The 20,008-nt window shown below is 42.1% G+C and overlaps 1 protein-coding gene across 1 annotated transcript; it reads left to right on the top strand.

Moving 5' to 3' along the window:
• Positions 1-2,744: 2,744 nt before the first annotated feature.
• Positions 2,745-19,156, top strand: ZNF441 (zinc finger protein 441). The gene is given in 5 exon segments (XM_010361683.2): positions 2,745-2,935; positions 12,408-12,534; positions 13,431-13,494; positions 15,096-15,453; positions 15,455-19,156. Coding segments are annotated over 5 exon segments (2,082 nt in total). The 5' UTR covers positions 2,745-2,932; the 3' UTR covers positions 16,985-19,156.
• The last annotated feature ends 852 nt before the right edge of the window (positions 19,157-20,008 follow it).

The raw sequence follows: 20,008 nt of genomic DNA, 5'->3' as shown, positions 1-20,008 counted from the left end.
GAAGTCTGGTAGCATGATGCCTCCAGCTTGTTCTTTTTGCTTAGAATTGCCTTGATTATTTGGGAATTTTTAAGTTATTTTTTCTCAAGAACCAACTTTTGCATTTGCTGATCTTTTTTTTTTTTTTTTAATCTCAATTTTCTTCAGTTTAGCTCTGATTTTGGTCATTTTAGCTCTGATTTTGGTCATTTCTTGTCTTCTGCTAGCTTTGGAATTGGTTTGCTCTTGCTTCTCTAGTTCTAGTTGTGATCTTTTACAACTTCCTCTAGTTCTTCTAGTTCAGATCTTTCTTTTTGATTTGGGCAGTTAGTGCTATAAATTTCCATCTTAACACTTCTTTAGCTATGTCTCAGAGATTCTGGTATGTTGTATCTTTCTTCTCCGTTTCGAAGAATTTCTTTTTTTTTTTTTTTTTTTGAGGCGGAGTCTCGCTCTGTCGCCCAGGCTGGAGTGCAGTGACGCAATATCGGCTCACTGCAAGCTCCGCCTCCCGGGTTCATGCCATTCTCCTGCCTCAGCCTCCTGAGTAGCTGGGACTGCAGGCGCCCGCCACCGCGCCCGGCTAATTTTTGTATTTTTAATAGAGACGGGGTTTCACCGTGGTCTCGATCTCCTGACCTTGTGATTCGCCCGCCTTGGCCTCCCAAAGTGCTGGGATTACAGGCGTGAGCCACCGCGCCCGGCCTCGAAGAATTTCTTAATTTTGGTATTAATTTCTTTATTTACTCAGAAGTCATTCCGAACCAGGTCATTTAATTTTCACATAATTGTATGGTTTGGGGAGATTTTCTTAGTCTTGATTTCTATTTTTATTGCGCTGTGGTCTGAGAGTGCAGCTGGTATGATTTTGTTTGCTTGTTTTTTTAATTTGCTGAGGGTTATTTTATGTCTGATTTTAGAGTATGTGCCATTTGGTGAGGAGAAGAATATATAATCTGCTGGTTTTGGGTGGAGAGTTCTGTAGATGTCTATTAGGTCCATTTGGTCAGGTGTTGGTGGAAGGCTAAGGAGGAACAAAGGCAAATGTTACATGGTGGCAGGCAAGAGAGCATGTACAGGGAAACTGTCCTTTATAAAGCCATCAGATTTCATGAGACTTATTCACTATCACAAGAACAGTGTGGGAAAACCATCCCCATGATTCAATTAACTCCCACTGGATCACTCCCATGACATCTGGGGATTATGGGAGCTACAATTCAAAGTGAGATTTGGGTGAATAAATCTCATGAGATCTGATGGCTTTATAAAGGGCAGTTCCCCTGCACATGCTATCTTGCCTGCCACAGTGTAACATTTGTTTTTGCTCCTCCTTCACCTTCCACCATAATTGTGAGGCCTCCACAGCCATGCTGAACTGTGAGTCAATTAAATCTCTTTTTCTTCGTATCGCCATGGGTGCCAGCTCCCAGTTCATAATGCCTTTTTTTGTTTATTTTTAAATAGAGATGGGGGTTTCACCACATTGCCCAGGCTGGTCTTGAGCTCCTGAGCTCAAGCAAACCACCCACCCCAGCGTCCCAAAGTGGTTGGATTACAGGCATGAGTCATGGTGCCTGGCCTCATAATGCTTTTCTATCTGGTATTCTTCATAAAAATATGAAGATGAATGTTTTCAAATTCAAAGTCTAATGTCTCAGCCTTTGATTGAAGCATTTAATTCAATAACATTTAAAGGCTTGATGGAAGGAGCATTTCCACACTGTGTTTAGGAGACAGGAGGGCAAATTGAACTCCCAGAGTTAAATCCATTAGTGCCCCTGACTCATCCCCAGGTTCTGATCCACCTCAGGGCTCCATTTCAGGAATTATCATCTGGTCTCCAAGCTTTGGAATATGTTTGGCCTCCTGAAGGGGGTTGACTTGTGAACTGTGGATGCACCAGGCTGCTTATCTGAGCTAGTTCAAGTTTTTGCTTTATAAAATATTGCCGCCACATAATTCCAGTTTTTCCACACATTTAACAATTTTATTTTGTTTTTATTTTTATTATTATTTTTTTTCGAGATGGAGTCTCCCTCTGTCTCCCCCACTCTCTCACTGCAGCCTCTGCCTTCCGGGTTCAAGCGAGTCTCCTGTCCCAGCCTCCTGAGTAGCTGGGACTACAGGCGTGTGCTGCCACATATGGCTAATTTTTGTATTTTAGAGACAGAGCCACCATGTTGGCTAGACTGGTCTCGAATTTCTGACCTCAGGTGATCCACCTGCCTCGGCCTCCCAAAGTGCTGGGATTACAGGTGTGAGCCACCAAGCCCGGCCTTGTTGGGGTGTTTTTATCTTCTGCACTGAAAATTAGTAGATTGAGAGATAAGGTGGAAGAAAGGCTTAGCCTGTGCAGCCAACAGCCTTATCCCAAACTCCTGATTCCTGGAGGACATCAGGCCCTCCCTCCTGCTGCAGTGTGGCCTGGGCTCCCTTCCTGCTCTCAAATCAGGGGATAGCTCAACTGGACAGTGAGTCTGGAATTTCCTGCACAGACTTGTGGGTCCCTGTCCAGGAGGAAGTAGGAGAAAGGTCCCATTGAGTACAATCAGGACATATTGCCTAAATGCAAATGTCCCTTGGGAGGGGGTCAGGTCACAGCGCAGGGAGGAAGCTAGTCCTCTCAAAGCCTGTGTCTGGAATCTGTTTATCAGGCTCCACTCCGCAGCTGAGATCGCTTCTTCCGTTACTCAGTCCCCGGGGGAGGGACCTGGCGCACTATCCAATCAGGGCCGCAGGGCGGGTTCGTGGGAACTGTCAATCAGGCGCGCTGCCCGGAGGAGGGTGCAAGGTTCAAAGAACCCGCCGAGTCTTCTCCACGCCCCCGCACTGGGCTCCGGGTTCTGTCACTGAGAGACGCCCTGGAACGTCTGTGGCAGCTTCTGTCTCGCTGGGACCCGTACCGACAGCGGGAGGCAGAGGGAGGAACCTGGACACCGGAAGCCGGGAAATGGTGAGTGTGTGAGGTCTGGTGTCCCGACGCGTGAGAGGAGAGACTGGTTGGAACCGGTCGGAACCGGCTGTGGTGGCACCAGGGCTTCCCCGCTGGCGACACCCCGGCGCAGCTCGGCCCTCGGTCCCCTCGGCCGCAGGATGGAGCTGGGGCGGCAGCCGGGACCCCGGGCGTCCTGTCCCGTCTCTGCGCGGCCACTGCGGCCCTGGCCCTGGCGGCCTTTCTGGGCAACTACGCGCCCGCAGCCCCGCGTCTCCCCGGATTGTGCGGCTGTAACCGGCACAGGTTTGCGGCCCAAGTAACTGCGCCGAGACGCTGAGGGCTGCAGCAGAAACAGTTGAATGGGGGGAGAGGGGAGGACACCCCAGATCTGCCTTCCTGAGAGGTTTGGGGATGGGGTGTTTAGGGGTGTGGACGAGGGCGGCTGGGGCGTGGGGTCGCTGGATGGTGGGGAAGTGAGGGGGTGACTCCTGGGACGGGAGGTGAAACCGCTTTCTTCTGCTGAGTGGGCTCCCTCGTGGGGTCTTCAGCCTGCTTGGCGCCAGCCTTTCCACTGGAATTCAGGATCTGAGAAAGAACTCAGGCGACTCTTGAGCAACTCTCAGAGATCTTATCCCAGGCACAGTGGGGAAGCCGGCGGTCAGCGTCTGCTGTGACCTGACTCTCAGGGAGGCGACCCCGTGAGGCAGCGGGGCTGAGGGCACCTGGTTAATATCTAACTGCAATCTCGCCTCCAGCCTGGCTCGCAGTTCCTGTGAACCCGGTGAGGAGGCTGCACGGTGACGACAGGTCACCAGGCCGACTCGTGTGTGGGGTTTGTGTGTGGGAGGAGCTGTGGTCTCTTTGGTCCTCAGTCCCTTCTTTCTTCCCAAGGGCGACCGCTTCCCCTCCGAGTCTTCCAGAGATGTGGGCAGCAGGGTCTCAAGTCCACCACTGTGTTCTCTCATCCTAACTCCTCCTAGGGCGGACAGAAAATCCCTTGGCTTCCAGAGCCTTCCTCAGGCTTTCTCTTCTCAATTCGCAGCAACTTTATGAACTCCTTGTCCCCCAGTTTATATTTCAAACAGAGGCTAGTATTTTAATTGTCATTTTGTTTATACATAGCAATATATGGCTCTTTGTAAAAGGTTTTGTGTTTATGAACATTTCACATGCGAAGAAGCAGAGAAAAACCACGACACTTGGCTGTAAAAAAATGAATATTAATAAATAAAATTTTTGTTACTGCCCTCCCTTCATCATCCCTAGACAGAGACACCTTTTGAGAATGTGTTTGGATTAAGGTTCCTCTTTGGAAACGTTACAGGGTGATGAGTCCCCAGCCCATCCTCTATGGTTTCCTGGTCCTGGGTTTCAGAACTGCCTGGGGCTATCCCAAGATGCCCACAACTGCCAAGTCTCTTACAGTGTCAAGTGAATATCAGTCCCTGTGTCACTCCTTCCAGGGGACACCCTGAGGTGGAGATGGTGGGACCTTGTAGGGAAGTAGCGTGATGCCCTGTAGTAGGAGTCTCCTGGTATACCCTTCCTCAAGAAGCTACTTCCTTAGAACACTCAGCTTTTTCTTCCCCCATCCCTTTCTTGGGGATATATAGCTGGTCAACCAATTGGATGGTAGTATTAAGGGGACAGGACTGAAATGATTCTTCCCTTCTGATGCTGTCACACTAATGAAGGGAGAAAACTATCCCTAAGGACAGGAAAACCAACCCCACTGAGGTGGTGCAAGAACCTGAAAAGCTAACAATGTAGTGTCTCCTGGGATCGTGGTTACTGAGCACTTTGGTGAGCAGCATGGGGATGGAGGATGTTCCAGGTGATAGGAGGACCTGACTTGGCACACTCTGCACCCATAGGGAGGTGGTGAAAGGAGATGATGGTATAAGGGATGCATATGGATCAACCAAATTGAAGAACTGGGAGAAGATAGAGAACTAGAAACTGTGTCAAGGGCCATAAAACCCCTTTTTTGGTATGATAAACATAAAACCACATTCAAAATGGAAGCTGAGGTAACAAACTGAGTAAAAATTAATGAAAACCGGAAAGTCTATAGTTAGTTGATCATTGTATATGGAGATGCTGGGCAGAAGATGGATTATTCTCCTGTAGATAACCATTTGTCTCTATCATTTCTGTTGAAGTGTCCCTCATTTGTATCACTGCCTGGCAATACCTGCTGTGTCATAGGTTCTTGTACCTTAAGTAGATGCTCTTGTTCCAGAATTTGCTATTTTTCATTGATTTATGTGTCCATCAGTCTGCTAATATCATACTCTCCTGATTACTATAGTCTTCAAAGCCTTGATGTGTGGTAGAGAAAGACCCTTCCTAACTTAGTCCTTTGGGCTGCTATAACAAATTACCATAGACTGCATGCCTTAAACAACAGATATTCATTTCTCAAAGCTATAAAGACTGGGAATTCAGTTTCAAACAGCAGATCAATTGTCTAATAAGGGCATCTTTCTCTTTCTTTTCTTTTCTTTTCTTTTTTTTGAGATGGAGTATTACTCTGTCACCCAGGCTGGAGTGCAGTGGCATGATCTCAGCTCACTGCAACCTCCACCTTCTGGGTTCAAGTGATTCTCCTGCCTCAGCTTCCCAGGTAGCTGGGACTACAGGCACATGCCACCATGCCCAGCTAATTTTTTGTATTTTTAGTAGAGACGGTGTTTCACTGTGTTAGGCAGGATGGTCTCGATCTCCTGACCTCATGATCTGCCCACCTTGGCCTCCGAAAGTGCTGGGATTACAGGGGTGAGCCACCGCGCCCTGCCTGGGCCTCTTTCTTGATTTGCAGATGGCATTCTTCCCTTTATGCCCTCACATGGTGGAGATATGTCTGTAATGTCTATCTAGTTTTGTGTATTAAGGCAGTTGTATTAGTCCATTTTCACACTGCTATAAAGAACTACCATAAAAGAAGTTTAATTGACTTACAGTTCCTCATGGCTGGGGAGGCCTCAGGAAACTTACAATCATGGCGGAAGAGGAAGCAGGCACTTCTTACATGGTGGCAGGCAAGACAGCATGTGAAGTAGGAACTGTCAAACACTTATAAAACCATCAGATTTCATGAGAACCCACTGTCAGCATGCAGGAAATCGCCCCCGTGATCCAATCACCTCCCACAGGTCCCTCCCTTGATACATGGGGATTATGGGATTACAGTTCAAGATTAGATTTTGGTGGTGACACAGAGCCAAACCATATTATCAGTGTTGGCCTTACAACATGAATTAGAAATTGTCCCCTCTGCTTCTATTTTCTGAAGGAGATTATAGAGAATTTGTGTCATTTCTTCCCTAAGTGTTTTCCAGAATTCAACAGTGAAACCATGCTGGCCTGTTCCTTTTTCTTAGGACTTTTTGTTTGATTGTTTGCTTGAAATGGAGTTTTGCTTTGTTGTCTAGGCTGAAGTGCAGTGGCATGATCTCACTGCAACTTCTGCCTCCTGGGCTGAAGTGATCCTCCCACCTCAGCCTCCTGAGTGGCTGGAACTACAGGCACGTGCCACCACATCCTGCTAATTTTTTTGTGTTTTCTGTAGAGATGGGGTTTCACCATGTTGCCCAGGCTGGTCTTGAACTCCTGGGCTCAAGCAGTCTGCCGATCTTGGCCTCCCAAAGTGCTGGCATTACACGTGTGAGCCACCATGCCTAGCCTACCAGTGCACCCAGTCTGGCCTGGGACTTTTAATATTTATTAATTCGATTTCTTTAATAGTTATAAGACTTTTCATATTATTTAGTTCTCCTTTTGTGAGAACTAATTTTGGTAGCTTGTGTCATTCAAGGAATTGGTGCATTCCGTGTAATTTTTCAACTATGTGGGCATGCAGCAGTTGTTCCTAATACTCCTTTGCGGTCCTTTAATGAACACAAGATTAGTAATCATAACCCCCCTTTCTTCTGAGTTAGCTTGGCTATGGGCTTACTCATTTTATTGATCTTTTGAAGGAACCAGCTTTTGGATTGTTGATGTTTTCTACTTATTTCTTGCTTGCTATTTCATTAATATCTTCTCTTCGTTGTTATTTCCCTCTGCTTGATTTACATGTATCTTACTAAACTTTCTTTAGTTTCCTGAAGTGGAAGGTTTTTAAGCATTGGTTTTATATCTTTTCTCTCTAGAGATTGCATTCAATTCTTTTTTTTTTTTTTTTTTTTTTTTTTGAGACAGAGTCTGGCTCTGTTGCTCACGTTGGAATGCAGTGGCGTGATCTCGGCTCACTGCAAGCTCTGCCTGCCGGGTTCACACCATTCTCCTGCCTCAGCCTCTGGAGTACCTGGGACTACAGGTGCCTGCCACCATGCTTGACTAATTTTTTTTTTTTAAGTAGAGGTGGGGTTTCACTGTGTTAGCCAGGACGGTCTCAATCTTCTGACCTCGTGATCCACTCACGTCGGCCTCCCAAAGTGCTGGGATTACAGGCGTGAGCCACCGCGCCCAGCCTGCATTCAAATCTTTAAGTTTCCTTCTAAGTACTGCCTTTGCTACATTCTAAAAATTTTGCTATGATATACTCTTTTTTATCAACATTGCAGTATTTACATTTGCTTGAGAATTCTCTTTGACATTTTTATATTTATTTATTTATTTATTTATTAATTATTATTATTATTATTTTTTGAGACGGAGGCTCGCTCTGCCGCCCAGGCTGGAGTGCAGTGGCCGGATCTCAGCTCACTGCAAGCTCCGCCTCCTGGGTTTACGCCATTCTCCTGCCTCAGCCTCCCTAATAGCTGGGACTATAGGCACCCTCCACCTCGCCCAGTTAGTTTTTTTGTATTTTTTTTAGTAGAGAAGGGGTTTCACCGTGTTAGCCAGGATGGTCTCGATCTTCTGACCTCGTGATCCGCCTGTCTCGGCCTCCCAAAGTGCTGGGATTACAGGCTTGAGCCACCGCGCCCGGCCCTGGGATTACAGGCTTGAGCCACCGCGCCCGGCCCTCTTTGACATTTTTAAAGTTGAGAGGTTTGTAACTTCAATCTCCAGGTTTTTTAGGCTTTTCAAGTATGTTTCTGTTATTTATTGCTACGTTAATTATAATACAGTTTGATTGCATACTTTATAGAATTTCTGTTTTTATTTTTATTATTTTTTAATTTATTTATTTATTATTATTTTTTTTTTGAGGCGGAGTCTCGCTCGGTCGCCCGGACTGGAGTGCAGTGGCCGGATCTCAGCTCACTGCAAGCTCCGCCTCCCGGGTTTACGCCATTCTCCTGCCTCAGCCTCCCGAGTAGCTGGGACTATAGGCGCCCGCCACCTCGCCCGGCTAGTTTTTGTATTTTTAGTAGAGACGGGGTTTCACCGTGTTAGCCAGGATGGTCTCGATCTCCTGACCTCGTGATCCGCCCGTCTCGGCCTCCCAAAGTGCTGGGATTACAGGCTTGAGCCACCGCACCCGGCCAGAATTTCTGTTTTTAAAAAGTTGTTCAAGTGTGTTTTATGGTTCAGAATATGGTCTATCTTGGTGTATACATCATGTGGGCTTGAAAATAATGTGTAGCCTGCTGGTGTACAATGAAGATATAAATACACATCAATTAAGTCTAGTTAATTAATAGTATTCTTGAGTTTAGGTGTATCATTAGTGATTTTCTGCCAAACTGATCTATCAATTATTGAAAGAGGTGAGTTGTTTTCCTCCAACTATAGTTGTAGATTTGTGTATTCTGCCTTGTGGTTTTATAAGTTTTTGCCTTATGTATTTTCATGATCTGTGTTTATGGGCATAGATGTTAAGGATTATTATGTCTTGTAGGATTGACCTCTTTATCATTATGAAATATCTCCATCGCATGTAATTTTCTTTGACCTAAAATCTTATTGATCTGAAATTAGTATCGCTGTTCCATATTTTTTTTGATTAGGGCTAGAATGGCATATATTTATCCATACCTTTCTGTTTAATGTATCTGTGTCTTTCTGTTTAAAATAGTTTTCTTGTGCACATTGATGGGCCTTCTTTTTCATTATGCTCTGCCAGTCCCTGCCTTTTTTACTGTTGAATATAGGTAATATATATTCTATGTTATAACTGGTATAATTGGATGAATATCACATATATGTTATTGTTTTCTATTTATTGTACATTATCTGTTTTTTCAACTTTCTCCTTTCTGCCTTCTTTCATTTTGATTGAGCATGTATATGATTCCATTTGCTTGCTTCTATGAGTAGAGTAAATCTATTTGTTTCTTAAATTTTACTAGTGAATTCACTAGAGTTTGTAGAATACCATTCACAACTAATGAGCCTGTAGTGTCAAATAACACTATACCGGCTTCAGGGGTAGTGCTGGTATAACAAACTATTCTGAATTCCTCTATTGTATTGCCCCATACATTGCTGATATTATTATGTTGAACAAACCTGTATCTATTATATTAGATCAGATAGGTATAAGAAAACTAAAGAATTTCAAATGTCTTCATGTAATTCTCAGACTCTGTGTGTGTGTGTGATCCAAATTTCTAATCTATATAATTTTTCTTCTCTCCAATGAACTTCTTTTAACATTACTGGCAAGGCAGTTATATCGATCATACGTTCTATCAATTTCATTCCTTTTTCTTTTTTTCTCCTCAGTCTAAATAACTTCAATTGTTCTATCTTCATTTTAGCTGATTTTTTACTTTGGTTGCTCACATCTGTTGAACATCTATAGAGAAATTTTCATTTTAGATGTTGTCCTTTGCAGTTGCATAAATTAAATATGGTCCAATTTCTAATTTTGTATTGATATGATTTTATCCATACATCCTTTTTCTGGTTTTCTTTTAGTTCTTCGTTCATAATTGCCTTTACCTCATTGAATATATGTAAGACAGTTGCTTTAAAGTTTTTATTCAGTAAGTCTAATGTCTGAGGTTCTCAGAGATGGTTTATCTAAATTAAATTTTTTCCATTGATGAACTGTATTTTCATGCTCCTTTACAGTCTTTGTGGACTTTTTGTGTTGTAAAGCAGACATTTGAATGTTATAATCCGGAAATCAGATTCCTCTTCACTGTTTGCCCTTCTGGTTTGTGGAAGGTTTTAATTATTCGTTTGTTTAGTAACATTTTCAGAGTGTGTTTGCAGAGACTGAATTCTCTGTCCAATGTAGTCATTGAAGTCTCTGTTCCCTTAGCTTGTGTTCATCCAGTATTCTGATAGATTTCCTGAATGCTAGCAGCTAAAAGTAAAAAAGATATGCCAAACAAAAACCTGACCTCTTCCAGTGTTTGTGGATGGGTCTGTGATGTAGTTTAGTATTTGAACACTTAGCCAGACTGCTTAAAACTCTGCTTTAGCCTTCCCTTTCTGTTTTACCAAACCGAGAGATGATGCAGAGCTGAAAATGAGGGCCTCCCCAGGTCTTTTGTGAAAATGTGTTCTTTCCAGTGCATGCATTTCCAGTGCATGCATTCTCAATTCCCCAAAACACTTAAGTGCTTTTGAATGCCCTTTTTTTTTTTTTTTTTTTTTTGAGACGGAATCTTGCTTTATCGCCTAGGCTGGAGTTCACTGGCTCGATCTCGGCTCACTGCAACTTCCAATTCCCAGGTTCAAGCAATTCTCGTCCCTAAGCCTCTGGAGTAGCTGGAACTACAGGTGCCCGCCACCATGCCTGACTAATTTTTGTGTTCTTAGTAGAGACGGGGGTTTCAACATGTTGGCCAGGCTGGTCTCGAACTCCTGACCTCAGGTGATCCTCCCGCCTCGGCCTCCCAAAGTGCTGGGATTACAAACGTGAGCCACCGCGCTGAGCTTGAATGCCCTAATTTCTGGGGGAAATTGTTCTCTTCCTTTTTATTCCCAGGACTTAGATGTTCTACCATTTGTCTTAATCATAATTTGTTGTCCCAGTTGTTTGAAGGTTTTTATGTTTTTTGCAACATTTTGAAGCAGTTCCTGCCAAGCTTGACCTAATTAGGCTCCATCATTGATGAAATAAAAAAGAGAGCTTTCTTTCAGACCTTTGAATGGTCCACAGATGGATTGAAAAATACAAAGGGGCAATAACGTATACATAAGATCTGATCTCCTCTCTCTGGGGGGATCCACATTGGAAATTTGGTCTTCTGTCTTCCAGACTGGCTCTGATGTGAGGAGCGGTTGGGACAAGGACAAACAAAACTCCACAAAGCTTTTCTACTATTTGTCATCTTCCTTATTCTATTTGTTTATCTCTATGTTAATAGTACAGGATGCTGAATATAGTATATTCACAATACTTTATCTGTTTTTGGAAAGCTGTTGCTTTCTTGATTAGAAGGATTTTAGCATTTTTAGACGTTTGTGACTTCTATTAGATTTGGTCATGTAATTTTTAATGATGACAAAAAGGTCTGTTTAGTGATTTAGGGAATATTATAGATATTCATGAGAGGTGACACAGAGTTTTTTCCTAAGAACATATGCAATCTTTGCCCTTCTTTTCTTCTTCTTTGACATTACTTAATAAAGTTTAACATTTTTCCATTGGGATGGTAAAATATTCTGATTAGTCTTTTGTCATGTTAAACTACATTTGTTCTGTAGGAAACCATTTGCTAGCTTCCAAATGTTCTCTCTTAGTGTAGTCACATAGCACAGGCTAAATTCCCCAAGGCACGAGGGTCACTCATTACAGATACAGTGACCAGAGTGTTTTTCCCTTTTTTTAAATTTTTTTGAGACGGAGCTTCGCTCTTGTTGCCCAGGCTGGAGTGCAATGGCGCGATCTCGGCTCACCGCAACCTTCACCTCTCAGGTTCAAGCAATTCTCCTGCCTCAGCCTCCTGAGTAGCTGGGATTATAGGCATGCGCCACCACGCCTGGCTAATTTTTTGTATTTTAAGTAGAGGCGGCTTTTCTCCATGTTGGTCAGACTAGTCTTGAACTCCCAACCTGAGGTTATCTGCCTGCCTCGGCCTCCCTAAGCCTTCCTAAGTGCAGGGATTACAGGCGTGCGCCACTGTGCCTGGCCTCAGAGTGTTTTTTTCGTGGCTGTCTTAGTCTGTTTTTTGTTGCTTATAACAGAATACTTTAACCTGGGTAATTTATAAGAAATGATATTTATTTTTTACACTTCTGGAGGGTGGGAAGCCCAGCATCAAGGTTAGGCATCTGGTGAGAGCCTTCTTGCTGGTAACTCTCTTTTGCACAATAGGTAGTAGGACTTTGTCATGACAAGAACTGCAGACCCACTGTAGAAATAGAAATTAGGAGTGATTCAGGCGATAAGACTCACTTTCTTAACTCACCAACAAGAGGCGTGTTCCTATTCAACTGTTACTTTATAAAACATGTTCAATTCTATCATCAGAATTGTTGTGTGGGATAAAATGGTATAAAGAGAGAATAAGAATGGGTTTACCATGTCCTTGAATAAATGTTTGGAAACCACAGCATCTTGTGAAGGTTATGAAGTCAATCTAGATTCCCAGTGCCTTCAGTTTTAATCTTCCTCCTGTGCACATGTGGAATGTTTCAGGACTCAGTGGCATTTGAGGATGTGGCTATAAACTTCACCTGTGAGGAGTGGGCTTTGCTGGGTCCATCACAGAAGAGTCTCTACAGAGATGTGATGCAGGAAACCATCAGAAACTTGGACTGTATAGGTAAGGATGACATCATGCCTTCACTTAGTCAATTAGAGACATTTGTTTCTTGGTCATCAATGCTGTTCAATGATTTGAAATATGGAAAGGGGATAGAATTGGCCCTTGAACCAGCCACCCAAGCAGTCATACATCTTATTCTCCCCCACAACTTAACCACTAGTAGCCTACTGTTTACTGGCAGCATTATTGGTAACATAAACAATTAAAACATGTATTTTATGTCATATGTATTACATGCTATATATTCTCACAGTACAGTAAGCTAGAAAAAGAAAATATTCATTAGGAAACTATAGGGAAGTAGAACATTATTTAGTATTCATAGAAAGTTTCCATTCTATTTTTTTTGTTGTTGTTTTTTTTGTTTTTTGAGACAGAGTCTCACTGTATTGGCAGGCTGGAGTGCAGTGGCACGATCTTGGCTCACTGCAACCTCTGCCTCCTGGATTCAAGCAATTCTCCTGCCTCAGGCTCCCGAGTAGCTGGGACTACTGGTGCCCGCCACCATGCCCAGCTAATTTTTGTATTTTTAGTAGAGATGGGGTTTCACCATGTTGGCCAGGATGGTCTCGATCTCTTGACTTCATGATCCACCCGCCTCGGCCTCCCAAAGGTCTGGGATTACAGGTGTGAGCCACCATGCCTGGCCCATTCTAACTGTCTTTACATTGAGTATACTGAATAAGAGGAGGGGTTGGTCTTGCTGTCTCAAGAGTAGCAGAGACTGAAGAAATTTATCTGTAAATGGACCTGTGCAGTTCAAACCTGTGTTGTTGAAGAGTCAACTGTAGTTTGGTGTGTGAATAATGCATGATTGCAGTGTACATAAAATCTTGCAGTCTTTCTATAATTTTGTAATAATTTATAGTCATTTTTCTGGTTCTAACTTTCAGGAATGATATGGCAAAATCACAATATAGAAGAAGATCAGTACAAAGATCTCAGGAGAAATCTAAGGTAATTTGCACCCACAAGAGAAAGCTGTGTCCTTGGAGTGATTCGTAGTATGCCAGAAATTTTATTTTATTTTGTTTGTTTTAGAAACAGTGTCTCACTTTGTTGCTCAGGCTGGAGTACAGTGGTATGATCATAGCTTGCTGTATAGCCTCAGACTCCTGTGCTCAATGGTCCTCCCATTTCAGCCTTCCGAGTAGCTAGGGTTACAGGCATGTACCACCACATGTGGCTACATATTTTGTTTTTGTAGAACTAGGGTCTTGCTATGTTTAACCAGGCTCATCTCAAGCTCCTGTCCTTAAGCATTCCTCCTGCCTTGGCCTCTCAAAAGGCAGGTATTGCAGGCATGAGCCACTGTGACCAGCCCAAAATTTTAAAAAGAAGCATGGAAAATTAACAAGCCCACCTTAAATTTATTTATTCTTAGAAAATTTTCTTCAAAAACGTATACTTAAATGTGACATAGCTATTCAGTGCTTGCAAAATAGTTATCTTGGAAACAGTATTAAGAATTCCCATAGGAATGTCACTGTCTTCAAAACAGCTGGGGTTGAGTTATCTTGCACATCGTTCTGTCCATTCATGTTCAAACAGGGCATGAAACCTACTATTTGCATGATAATGTTAGAAATGTAAATCCAGGCCAGGTGGGATGGCTCACACCTGTAATCCCAACTATTTGGGAAGCTGAGGCAGGAAGACTGCTTGAGCCCAGGTGTTCAAGCAGTCTGGGCAACGTGGCAAGACCCCCTTTCTACAAAAAATACAAAAATTAGCTAGGCATGGTGGCCTGTGCTTGTGGTTTCAGTTACTTGGGAGGCTGAGACAGGAAGGTTGCTTGAGCCCAGCAGGTCAAGACTGCAGTAAACCCTGTTCACATCACTATACTCCAGCCTGGGCAACAGAGCAAAACCCAGTTTCAAAAAGAGAAAGAAAGAAAAAGAAAGGCTGGGTATGGTTGCTCACCCTTGTAATCCCAGCACTATAGAAGGTCAAGGTGGGCAGATTGCTTGAGCTCAGGAGTTCAAGATTAGCCTGGGCAACATGGTGAAACCTCATCTCTACAAAAAATACAAAAATCTAATCCCAGCACTTTGGGAGGCGGGGGTGGGTAGATCACGAGGTCAGGAGATTGAAACCATCCTGGCTAACATGGTGAAACCCCATCTCTACTGAAAATACAAAAAATTAGATGGGCATGGTGGCGGGCGCCTGTAGTCCCAGCTACTTGGGAGGCTGAGGCAGGAGAATGGTGTGAACCTGGGAGGCGGAGCTTGCAGTGAGCCAAGATTGTGCCACTGCATTCCAGCCTGGGCAACAGAGCGAGACTCTGTCTCAAAAAAAAAAAAAAAAATCAGCCAGACGTGGTGGCATTTGCCTGTAGTCCCAGCTATTTGAGAGGCTGAGGTGGGAGGATGGTTTGAGTCCGGGAGGTGGAGGTTGCAGTGAGCTGAGATCACACCACTGCACTCCAGCCTGGGCAGCAGAATGAGACCCTGTCTAAAAAAAAAAAAAAAAGAAAAGAAATGTAAATCCAATACTTATTAATACAAAATCATTTATAAACAAACCTTTACTAATATACTTCTTATTTTTTACAGATGTCATATGGTAGAGAGATCCTGTGAAATTAAAGATAATAGTCAATGTGGAGGACCCTTTACCCAGATTCAAGACAGTATTGTGAACGAGAAAATACCTGGAGTAGATCCATGGGAAAGCAATGCGTGTGCAGAAGTCCTCATGGGTCGTTCATCTCTTAATTGCTACATTAGAGTTGACAGTGAACACAAACCATGTGAGTATCAAGAATATGGAGAGAAGCCATATACACATACACAATGTGGGACAGCTTTCAGTTATCAGCCCTCCTTTCAAATACGTGAAAGGCCTCAGCATGGAAAGAAACTCTATGATTGTAAGGAATGTGCAACCTTCAGTTCTCTTGAAAACCTCCGAAAGACATATGGCAGCACACCATGGAGATGGACGTTGTATGTGTAAGTTGTGTGGAAATGCCTTTATTTGGCCTAGTTTATTTCATATGCTTGGAAGAACTCACACTGAAGAGAAACCATATGAATATGAGCAGTGTTCTACAGCGTTTCCTGCTTATAGTTCCTCTCTAAGACATGAAAGAACACACAGTGGAGAGAAACCCTATCAATGTAATCTATGTGGGAACGCCTTCAGTTGTTCCTGTTACACTCAACTATATGAAATGAGTCACACTGGAGAACAATCCTATGAATGTCAGCAATGTGGGAAAACATTTTATCATCTTGAAAGCTTTCAAAGACACATGATAATGCACACTGGAGATGGACCTCATAAATGTAAGATATGTGGAAAAGGCTTTCTTTCTCCCAGTTCAGTTCGAAGACATAAAAGAACTCACACTGGAGAGAAACCCTATGAATGTAAGTATTGTGGGAAGGCATTCTCTGATTGCACAGGTTTTCGAAGACACATGATAACGCACACTGGAGATGGACCTCATAAATGCAAGGTATGTGGGAAAGCCTTTGATTCTCCCAGTTTATGTCGAAGGCATGAAAAAACTCATACTGGGGAGAAACCCTATAAATGTGAATGTGGGAAAGCCTTTAGTGATTTCTATTACTTTCGAAATCATGAAACTACTCACACTGGAGAGAAGCCATATAAATGTAAACAATGTGGAAAAGCCTTCATTTGTTGCACCTACCTTCAAATACATGAAAGAATTCACACGGGGGAGAGACCCTATAAATGTAAACAATGTGGAAAAGCCTTCAGGTCTTCCAATTACATTCGAGTACATGAAAAGACTCACACTGGAGAAAAGCCCTATGAATGTAAGCAGTGTGGAAAAGCACTTTCTCATCTGAAGAGCTTTCAGAGACACATGATAATGCACACTGGAGACGGACCTCATAAATGTCAGATATGTGGGAAAAGCTTTGATTCTCCCAGTTCATTTCGAAGACATGAAAGAATTCACACTGGGGAGAGACCCTATAAGTGTAAACTATGTGGGAAAGGCTTCAGGTCTTCCAGTTACATTCAACTACATGAAAGGACTCACACTGGAGAGAAACCCTATGGTTGTCAGCAATGTGGGAAAGCATTATCTGATCTCTCAAGCTTTCGAAGACACATGATAACACATACTGGAAATGGACCTCATAAATGTAAGATATGTGGGAAAGGCTTTGATTATCCCAGTTCAGTGCAAAGACATGAAAGAACTCACACTGGAGAGAAACCCTATGAATGCAAGGAATGTGGGAAGGCCTTCAGTCATTCAAGTTACTTACGGATACATGAAAGAGTTCATACTGGAGAGAAGCCGTATAAATGTAAGGAATGTGGGAAACCATTCCATTGTCCCAGTGCGTTTCATAAACATGAAAGGACCCACAGTGTAGAGAAACCCTATAAGTGTAAAGAAGAAGGGGAAACATTTCATTGTATCAGTTCCTTTCATAAGCATGAAGGGACCCACTAGAGAAAACCCCTGTGAGTGTTGAACATGTGGGAAAGCCTTAAGTACTTTCAGCTTCTTACAAATACACAAAAGGACTCACACTGAAAAAAGTTGTATGATTGTAAAAATGTACTAAAACCTTCCATTTTTTTCAGTACCTTTTGAAAACATGACCAAACTCATGCTTCAAAAAAATATATATAATGAATATGAGGAATATGAAAAAGACTTTCTTTCGCTAGCAAACTTTCAAAGGTGGATATTATGACATACTAGCAGTGGACCTTACTACTGTAAGGAACGTAGAAATGCATTTACTAGTCCTAATTCATTTCAGTTACATGAAAGATTTCAAATTGCAGAGAACCACTATGAATGTAAACCATGTGGTAAAGCATTTAGTAGCTTCAGTTTTTTTTGAATACAGTCCTCCTTAGTTTCTGAGGTGAATTGATTCCAACACCCTCGGGAATACCTATATTCAGAGATATTCAAGTCCCTGATTTTAAACAGCATGTTTGCATATAACCTAGGCACATTCTTCTGTATATTTTAAATCATTTCTAGATTACTTATAATACACAATGCATTGTAAATTCTATATAAGTTGCTTTTGTATTGTTTAGGGAATCATGACAAGAAACAAGTCTACATGTTCAGTACAAACACAGCTGTCATTGTCCTAAGTACATGTACATGTCAGCAACAATGTCAGGATCTGTGGAGTTTGCAAGTATAAGATCTTTAAGTGTTGAAGGTTCCATCTCTATAATTGCAGCTGCTTTAGCTACAAATACTATAGGAAGCTGTTCCTTCTTTTTCTTTACATCACCAAACTTTCCAGTGGTTATAGGCATTTTGTTATCCTTCAAGTGACCTGGAGCCTTTGTTGTATTATAGGATTGTACCTGAAGATCACATTCTTTAACAATCGTACCTACTGAATCTATAAAACTACTAGAAGAAAACATTTTGAAAATACTTCAGGACATTGGTTTAGGCAAAGATTTTATGGCTAATACCTCAAAGCACAGACGACAAAGACAAAAATAGACAAATGAGACTATATTATACTAGAAAGTAGCTGTGCAAAGTAAAGGGAACAATGAGTGCAGAGAAAACCTGATGATTATGAGAAAATATTTGCAAACTATGTGACAAGGGACTAATACCCAAATATACAAGGAACTCAAACATCTCAACAGCAAAAAATATAAATAATCCCATTAAAAGTGGGAAAAGGACATGAACAGACAGTTCTCAAAAGAAGACATGCAAATGGCCAAAAAGTATATGGAAATATGTGCAACATCACTAATGGTTAGGAAAATGCAAATTGAAACCACAATGAGATACCCTACTTAGAACTGTTTTTACTAAAAAAGATAAAAAACAACAAATGCTGATGAGAATGTGGAGAAAAGAAAACTTTCACTGTTGGTCAAAGTGTAAGTTAGTACAACCACTGTGAAAAGCAGTATGTAGATTTCTCAACAACCTAAAAATAGAACCACGATATGATCCAGCAAACCCAGTATATCCACAGGAAAAGCAATCAATATATCAAAGAGATACTTACACTTGCATATTTATCACAGCACTATTCACAATAACAAAGATATGGAATCAATCTAAGCATCCATCAGTGGACACATGGATAAAGAAAATGTGGTTTATGTACACAGTGGAATACTATTTGGCCATAAAAAAAGAATAAAATGCCATTGCTAACAACATGGATGGAGCTTGAGGTCATTATCGTAAGTGAAATAAGCCAGGCACAGAAAGACAAATACCACATGTTCTCACTTATATGTGGGAGGTGAAAAACTTGATCTCATGGAGATAGGGAGTAGAATAGCAGGTATCAGAGGCTGAGAAGGGGAAATGAAGAGAAGTTGGTGAATACGTGCAAATTTCCATTTACATCAAAGGAATAAGTTCGAAAGCAGACTAGAGTGAACTATAGTTAGCAATAATATATTGCATTGCATATGTCAAAGTAGTTGGAAGAGAGGACTTGAAATGTTACCAACACATAGAAATGATAAATACTCAAGAGATCATGGATACCCCAAATACCCTGACTTGACCATTACACAGTCTATGCATGCAACAAATACTCACATGTACCTTATATATATGTAAAATATGTATCAATAAAAGAAAATATATAAAATAGTTTTAAAATAACACTATTGTTAGGTGCGTGTGGGCTGAGAAACAGCCTGAGGTGTAAACTTAAGTTCTTCTCGGGTCTTTTCTTAGTTGCACCTGTCCCTGGGCATGTGTGGTAACTTTCTGATTTTCTCTGTATGGTTATTTTTGCACAACCTAATTTTCAGTGGTTCTCAAAAAGAGAGGAATAAAAACATTATGGGAAAAATAAAAGGCACCAGCCTGGAAGTCACTTCAGATGGAGGGCAAGGGCCTCTGGAAAATGGAGAGAGATGCAGCAGCAACAATCACCATCCACTTCTTTGTCTGTAACTCTGATCAGAAGCAGCAATTATCAAGCAGTGCACAGATCCCTAGTATTTGGAAGACAGGTCCTTTTTGTCCACCTTGGCCTCCCCAGAACTGCATGCAAACTGCTGTTAGAACTTATGCGTAGCTACCTGTCATGGAGCTGAGGAGGGGGAATGAGTCAGGGCTGCTGACTCAAGAGTTGAAATTGACCAAAATTAACCAAATTTTATTAGCCAATTTCCCTGGAAGCTGCAAGCTTTTAGTAGTATCCACAGTTTCAAAATAGCTACATCAGTTGGATTCTGCTAACGCACATCCAGTTGGGGATACAGATTCTTCATGCTTTTTATTCTGCCATCTTCCCTGAATCCTCTAACCTGACTTTTTATGCTAATACATTACTTCAGGTCCCATCCCACATGTCACCTCCTCAGCAGGTCTTTCTGTCACCTCAGTTACTCCTTTCCACATGTACATTTTTTTCAATGCACTTTTCAGAATCAGGGAAATCCAATCTACGTTTACAGACTTTACTACTTTCTTATCAACCTATGAAAAGTCAAATCATATAAATGA

The sequence above is a fragment of the Rhinopithecus roxellana genome, chromosome 8, assembly GCF_007565055.1.
Source record: "Rhinopithecus roxellana isolate Shanxi Qingling chromosome 8, ASM756505v1, whole genome shotgun sequence".
Lineage (NCBI taxonomy): Eukaryota > Metazoa > Chordata > Mammalia > Primates > Cercopithecidae > Rhinopithecus > Rhinopithecus roxellana.
Note: the sequence above shows the minus strand (reverse complement) of the source record. Positions and strands in the feature narration are given on the sequence as shown.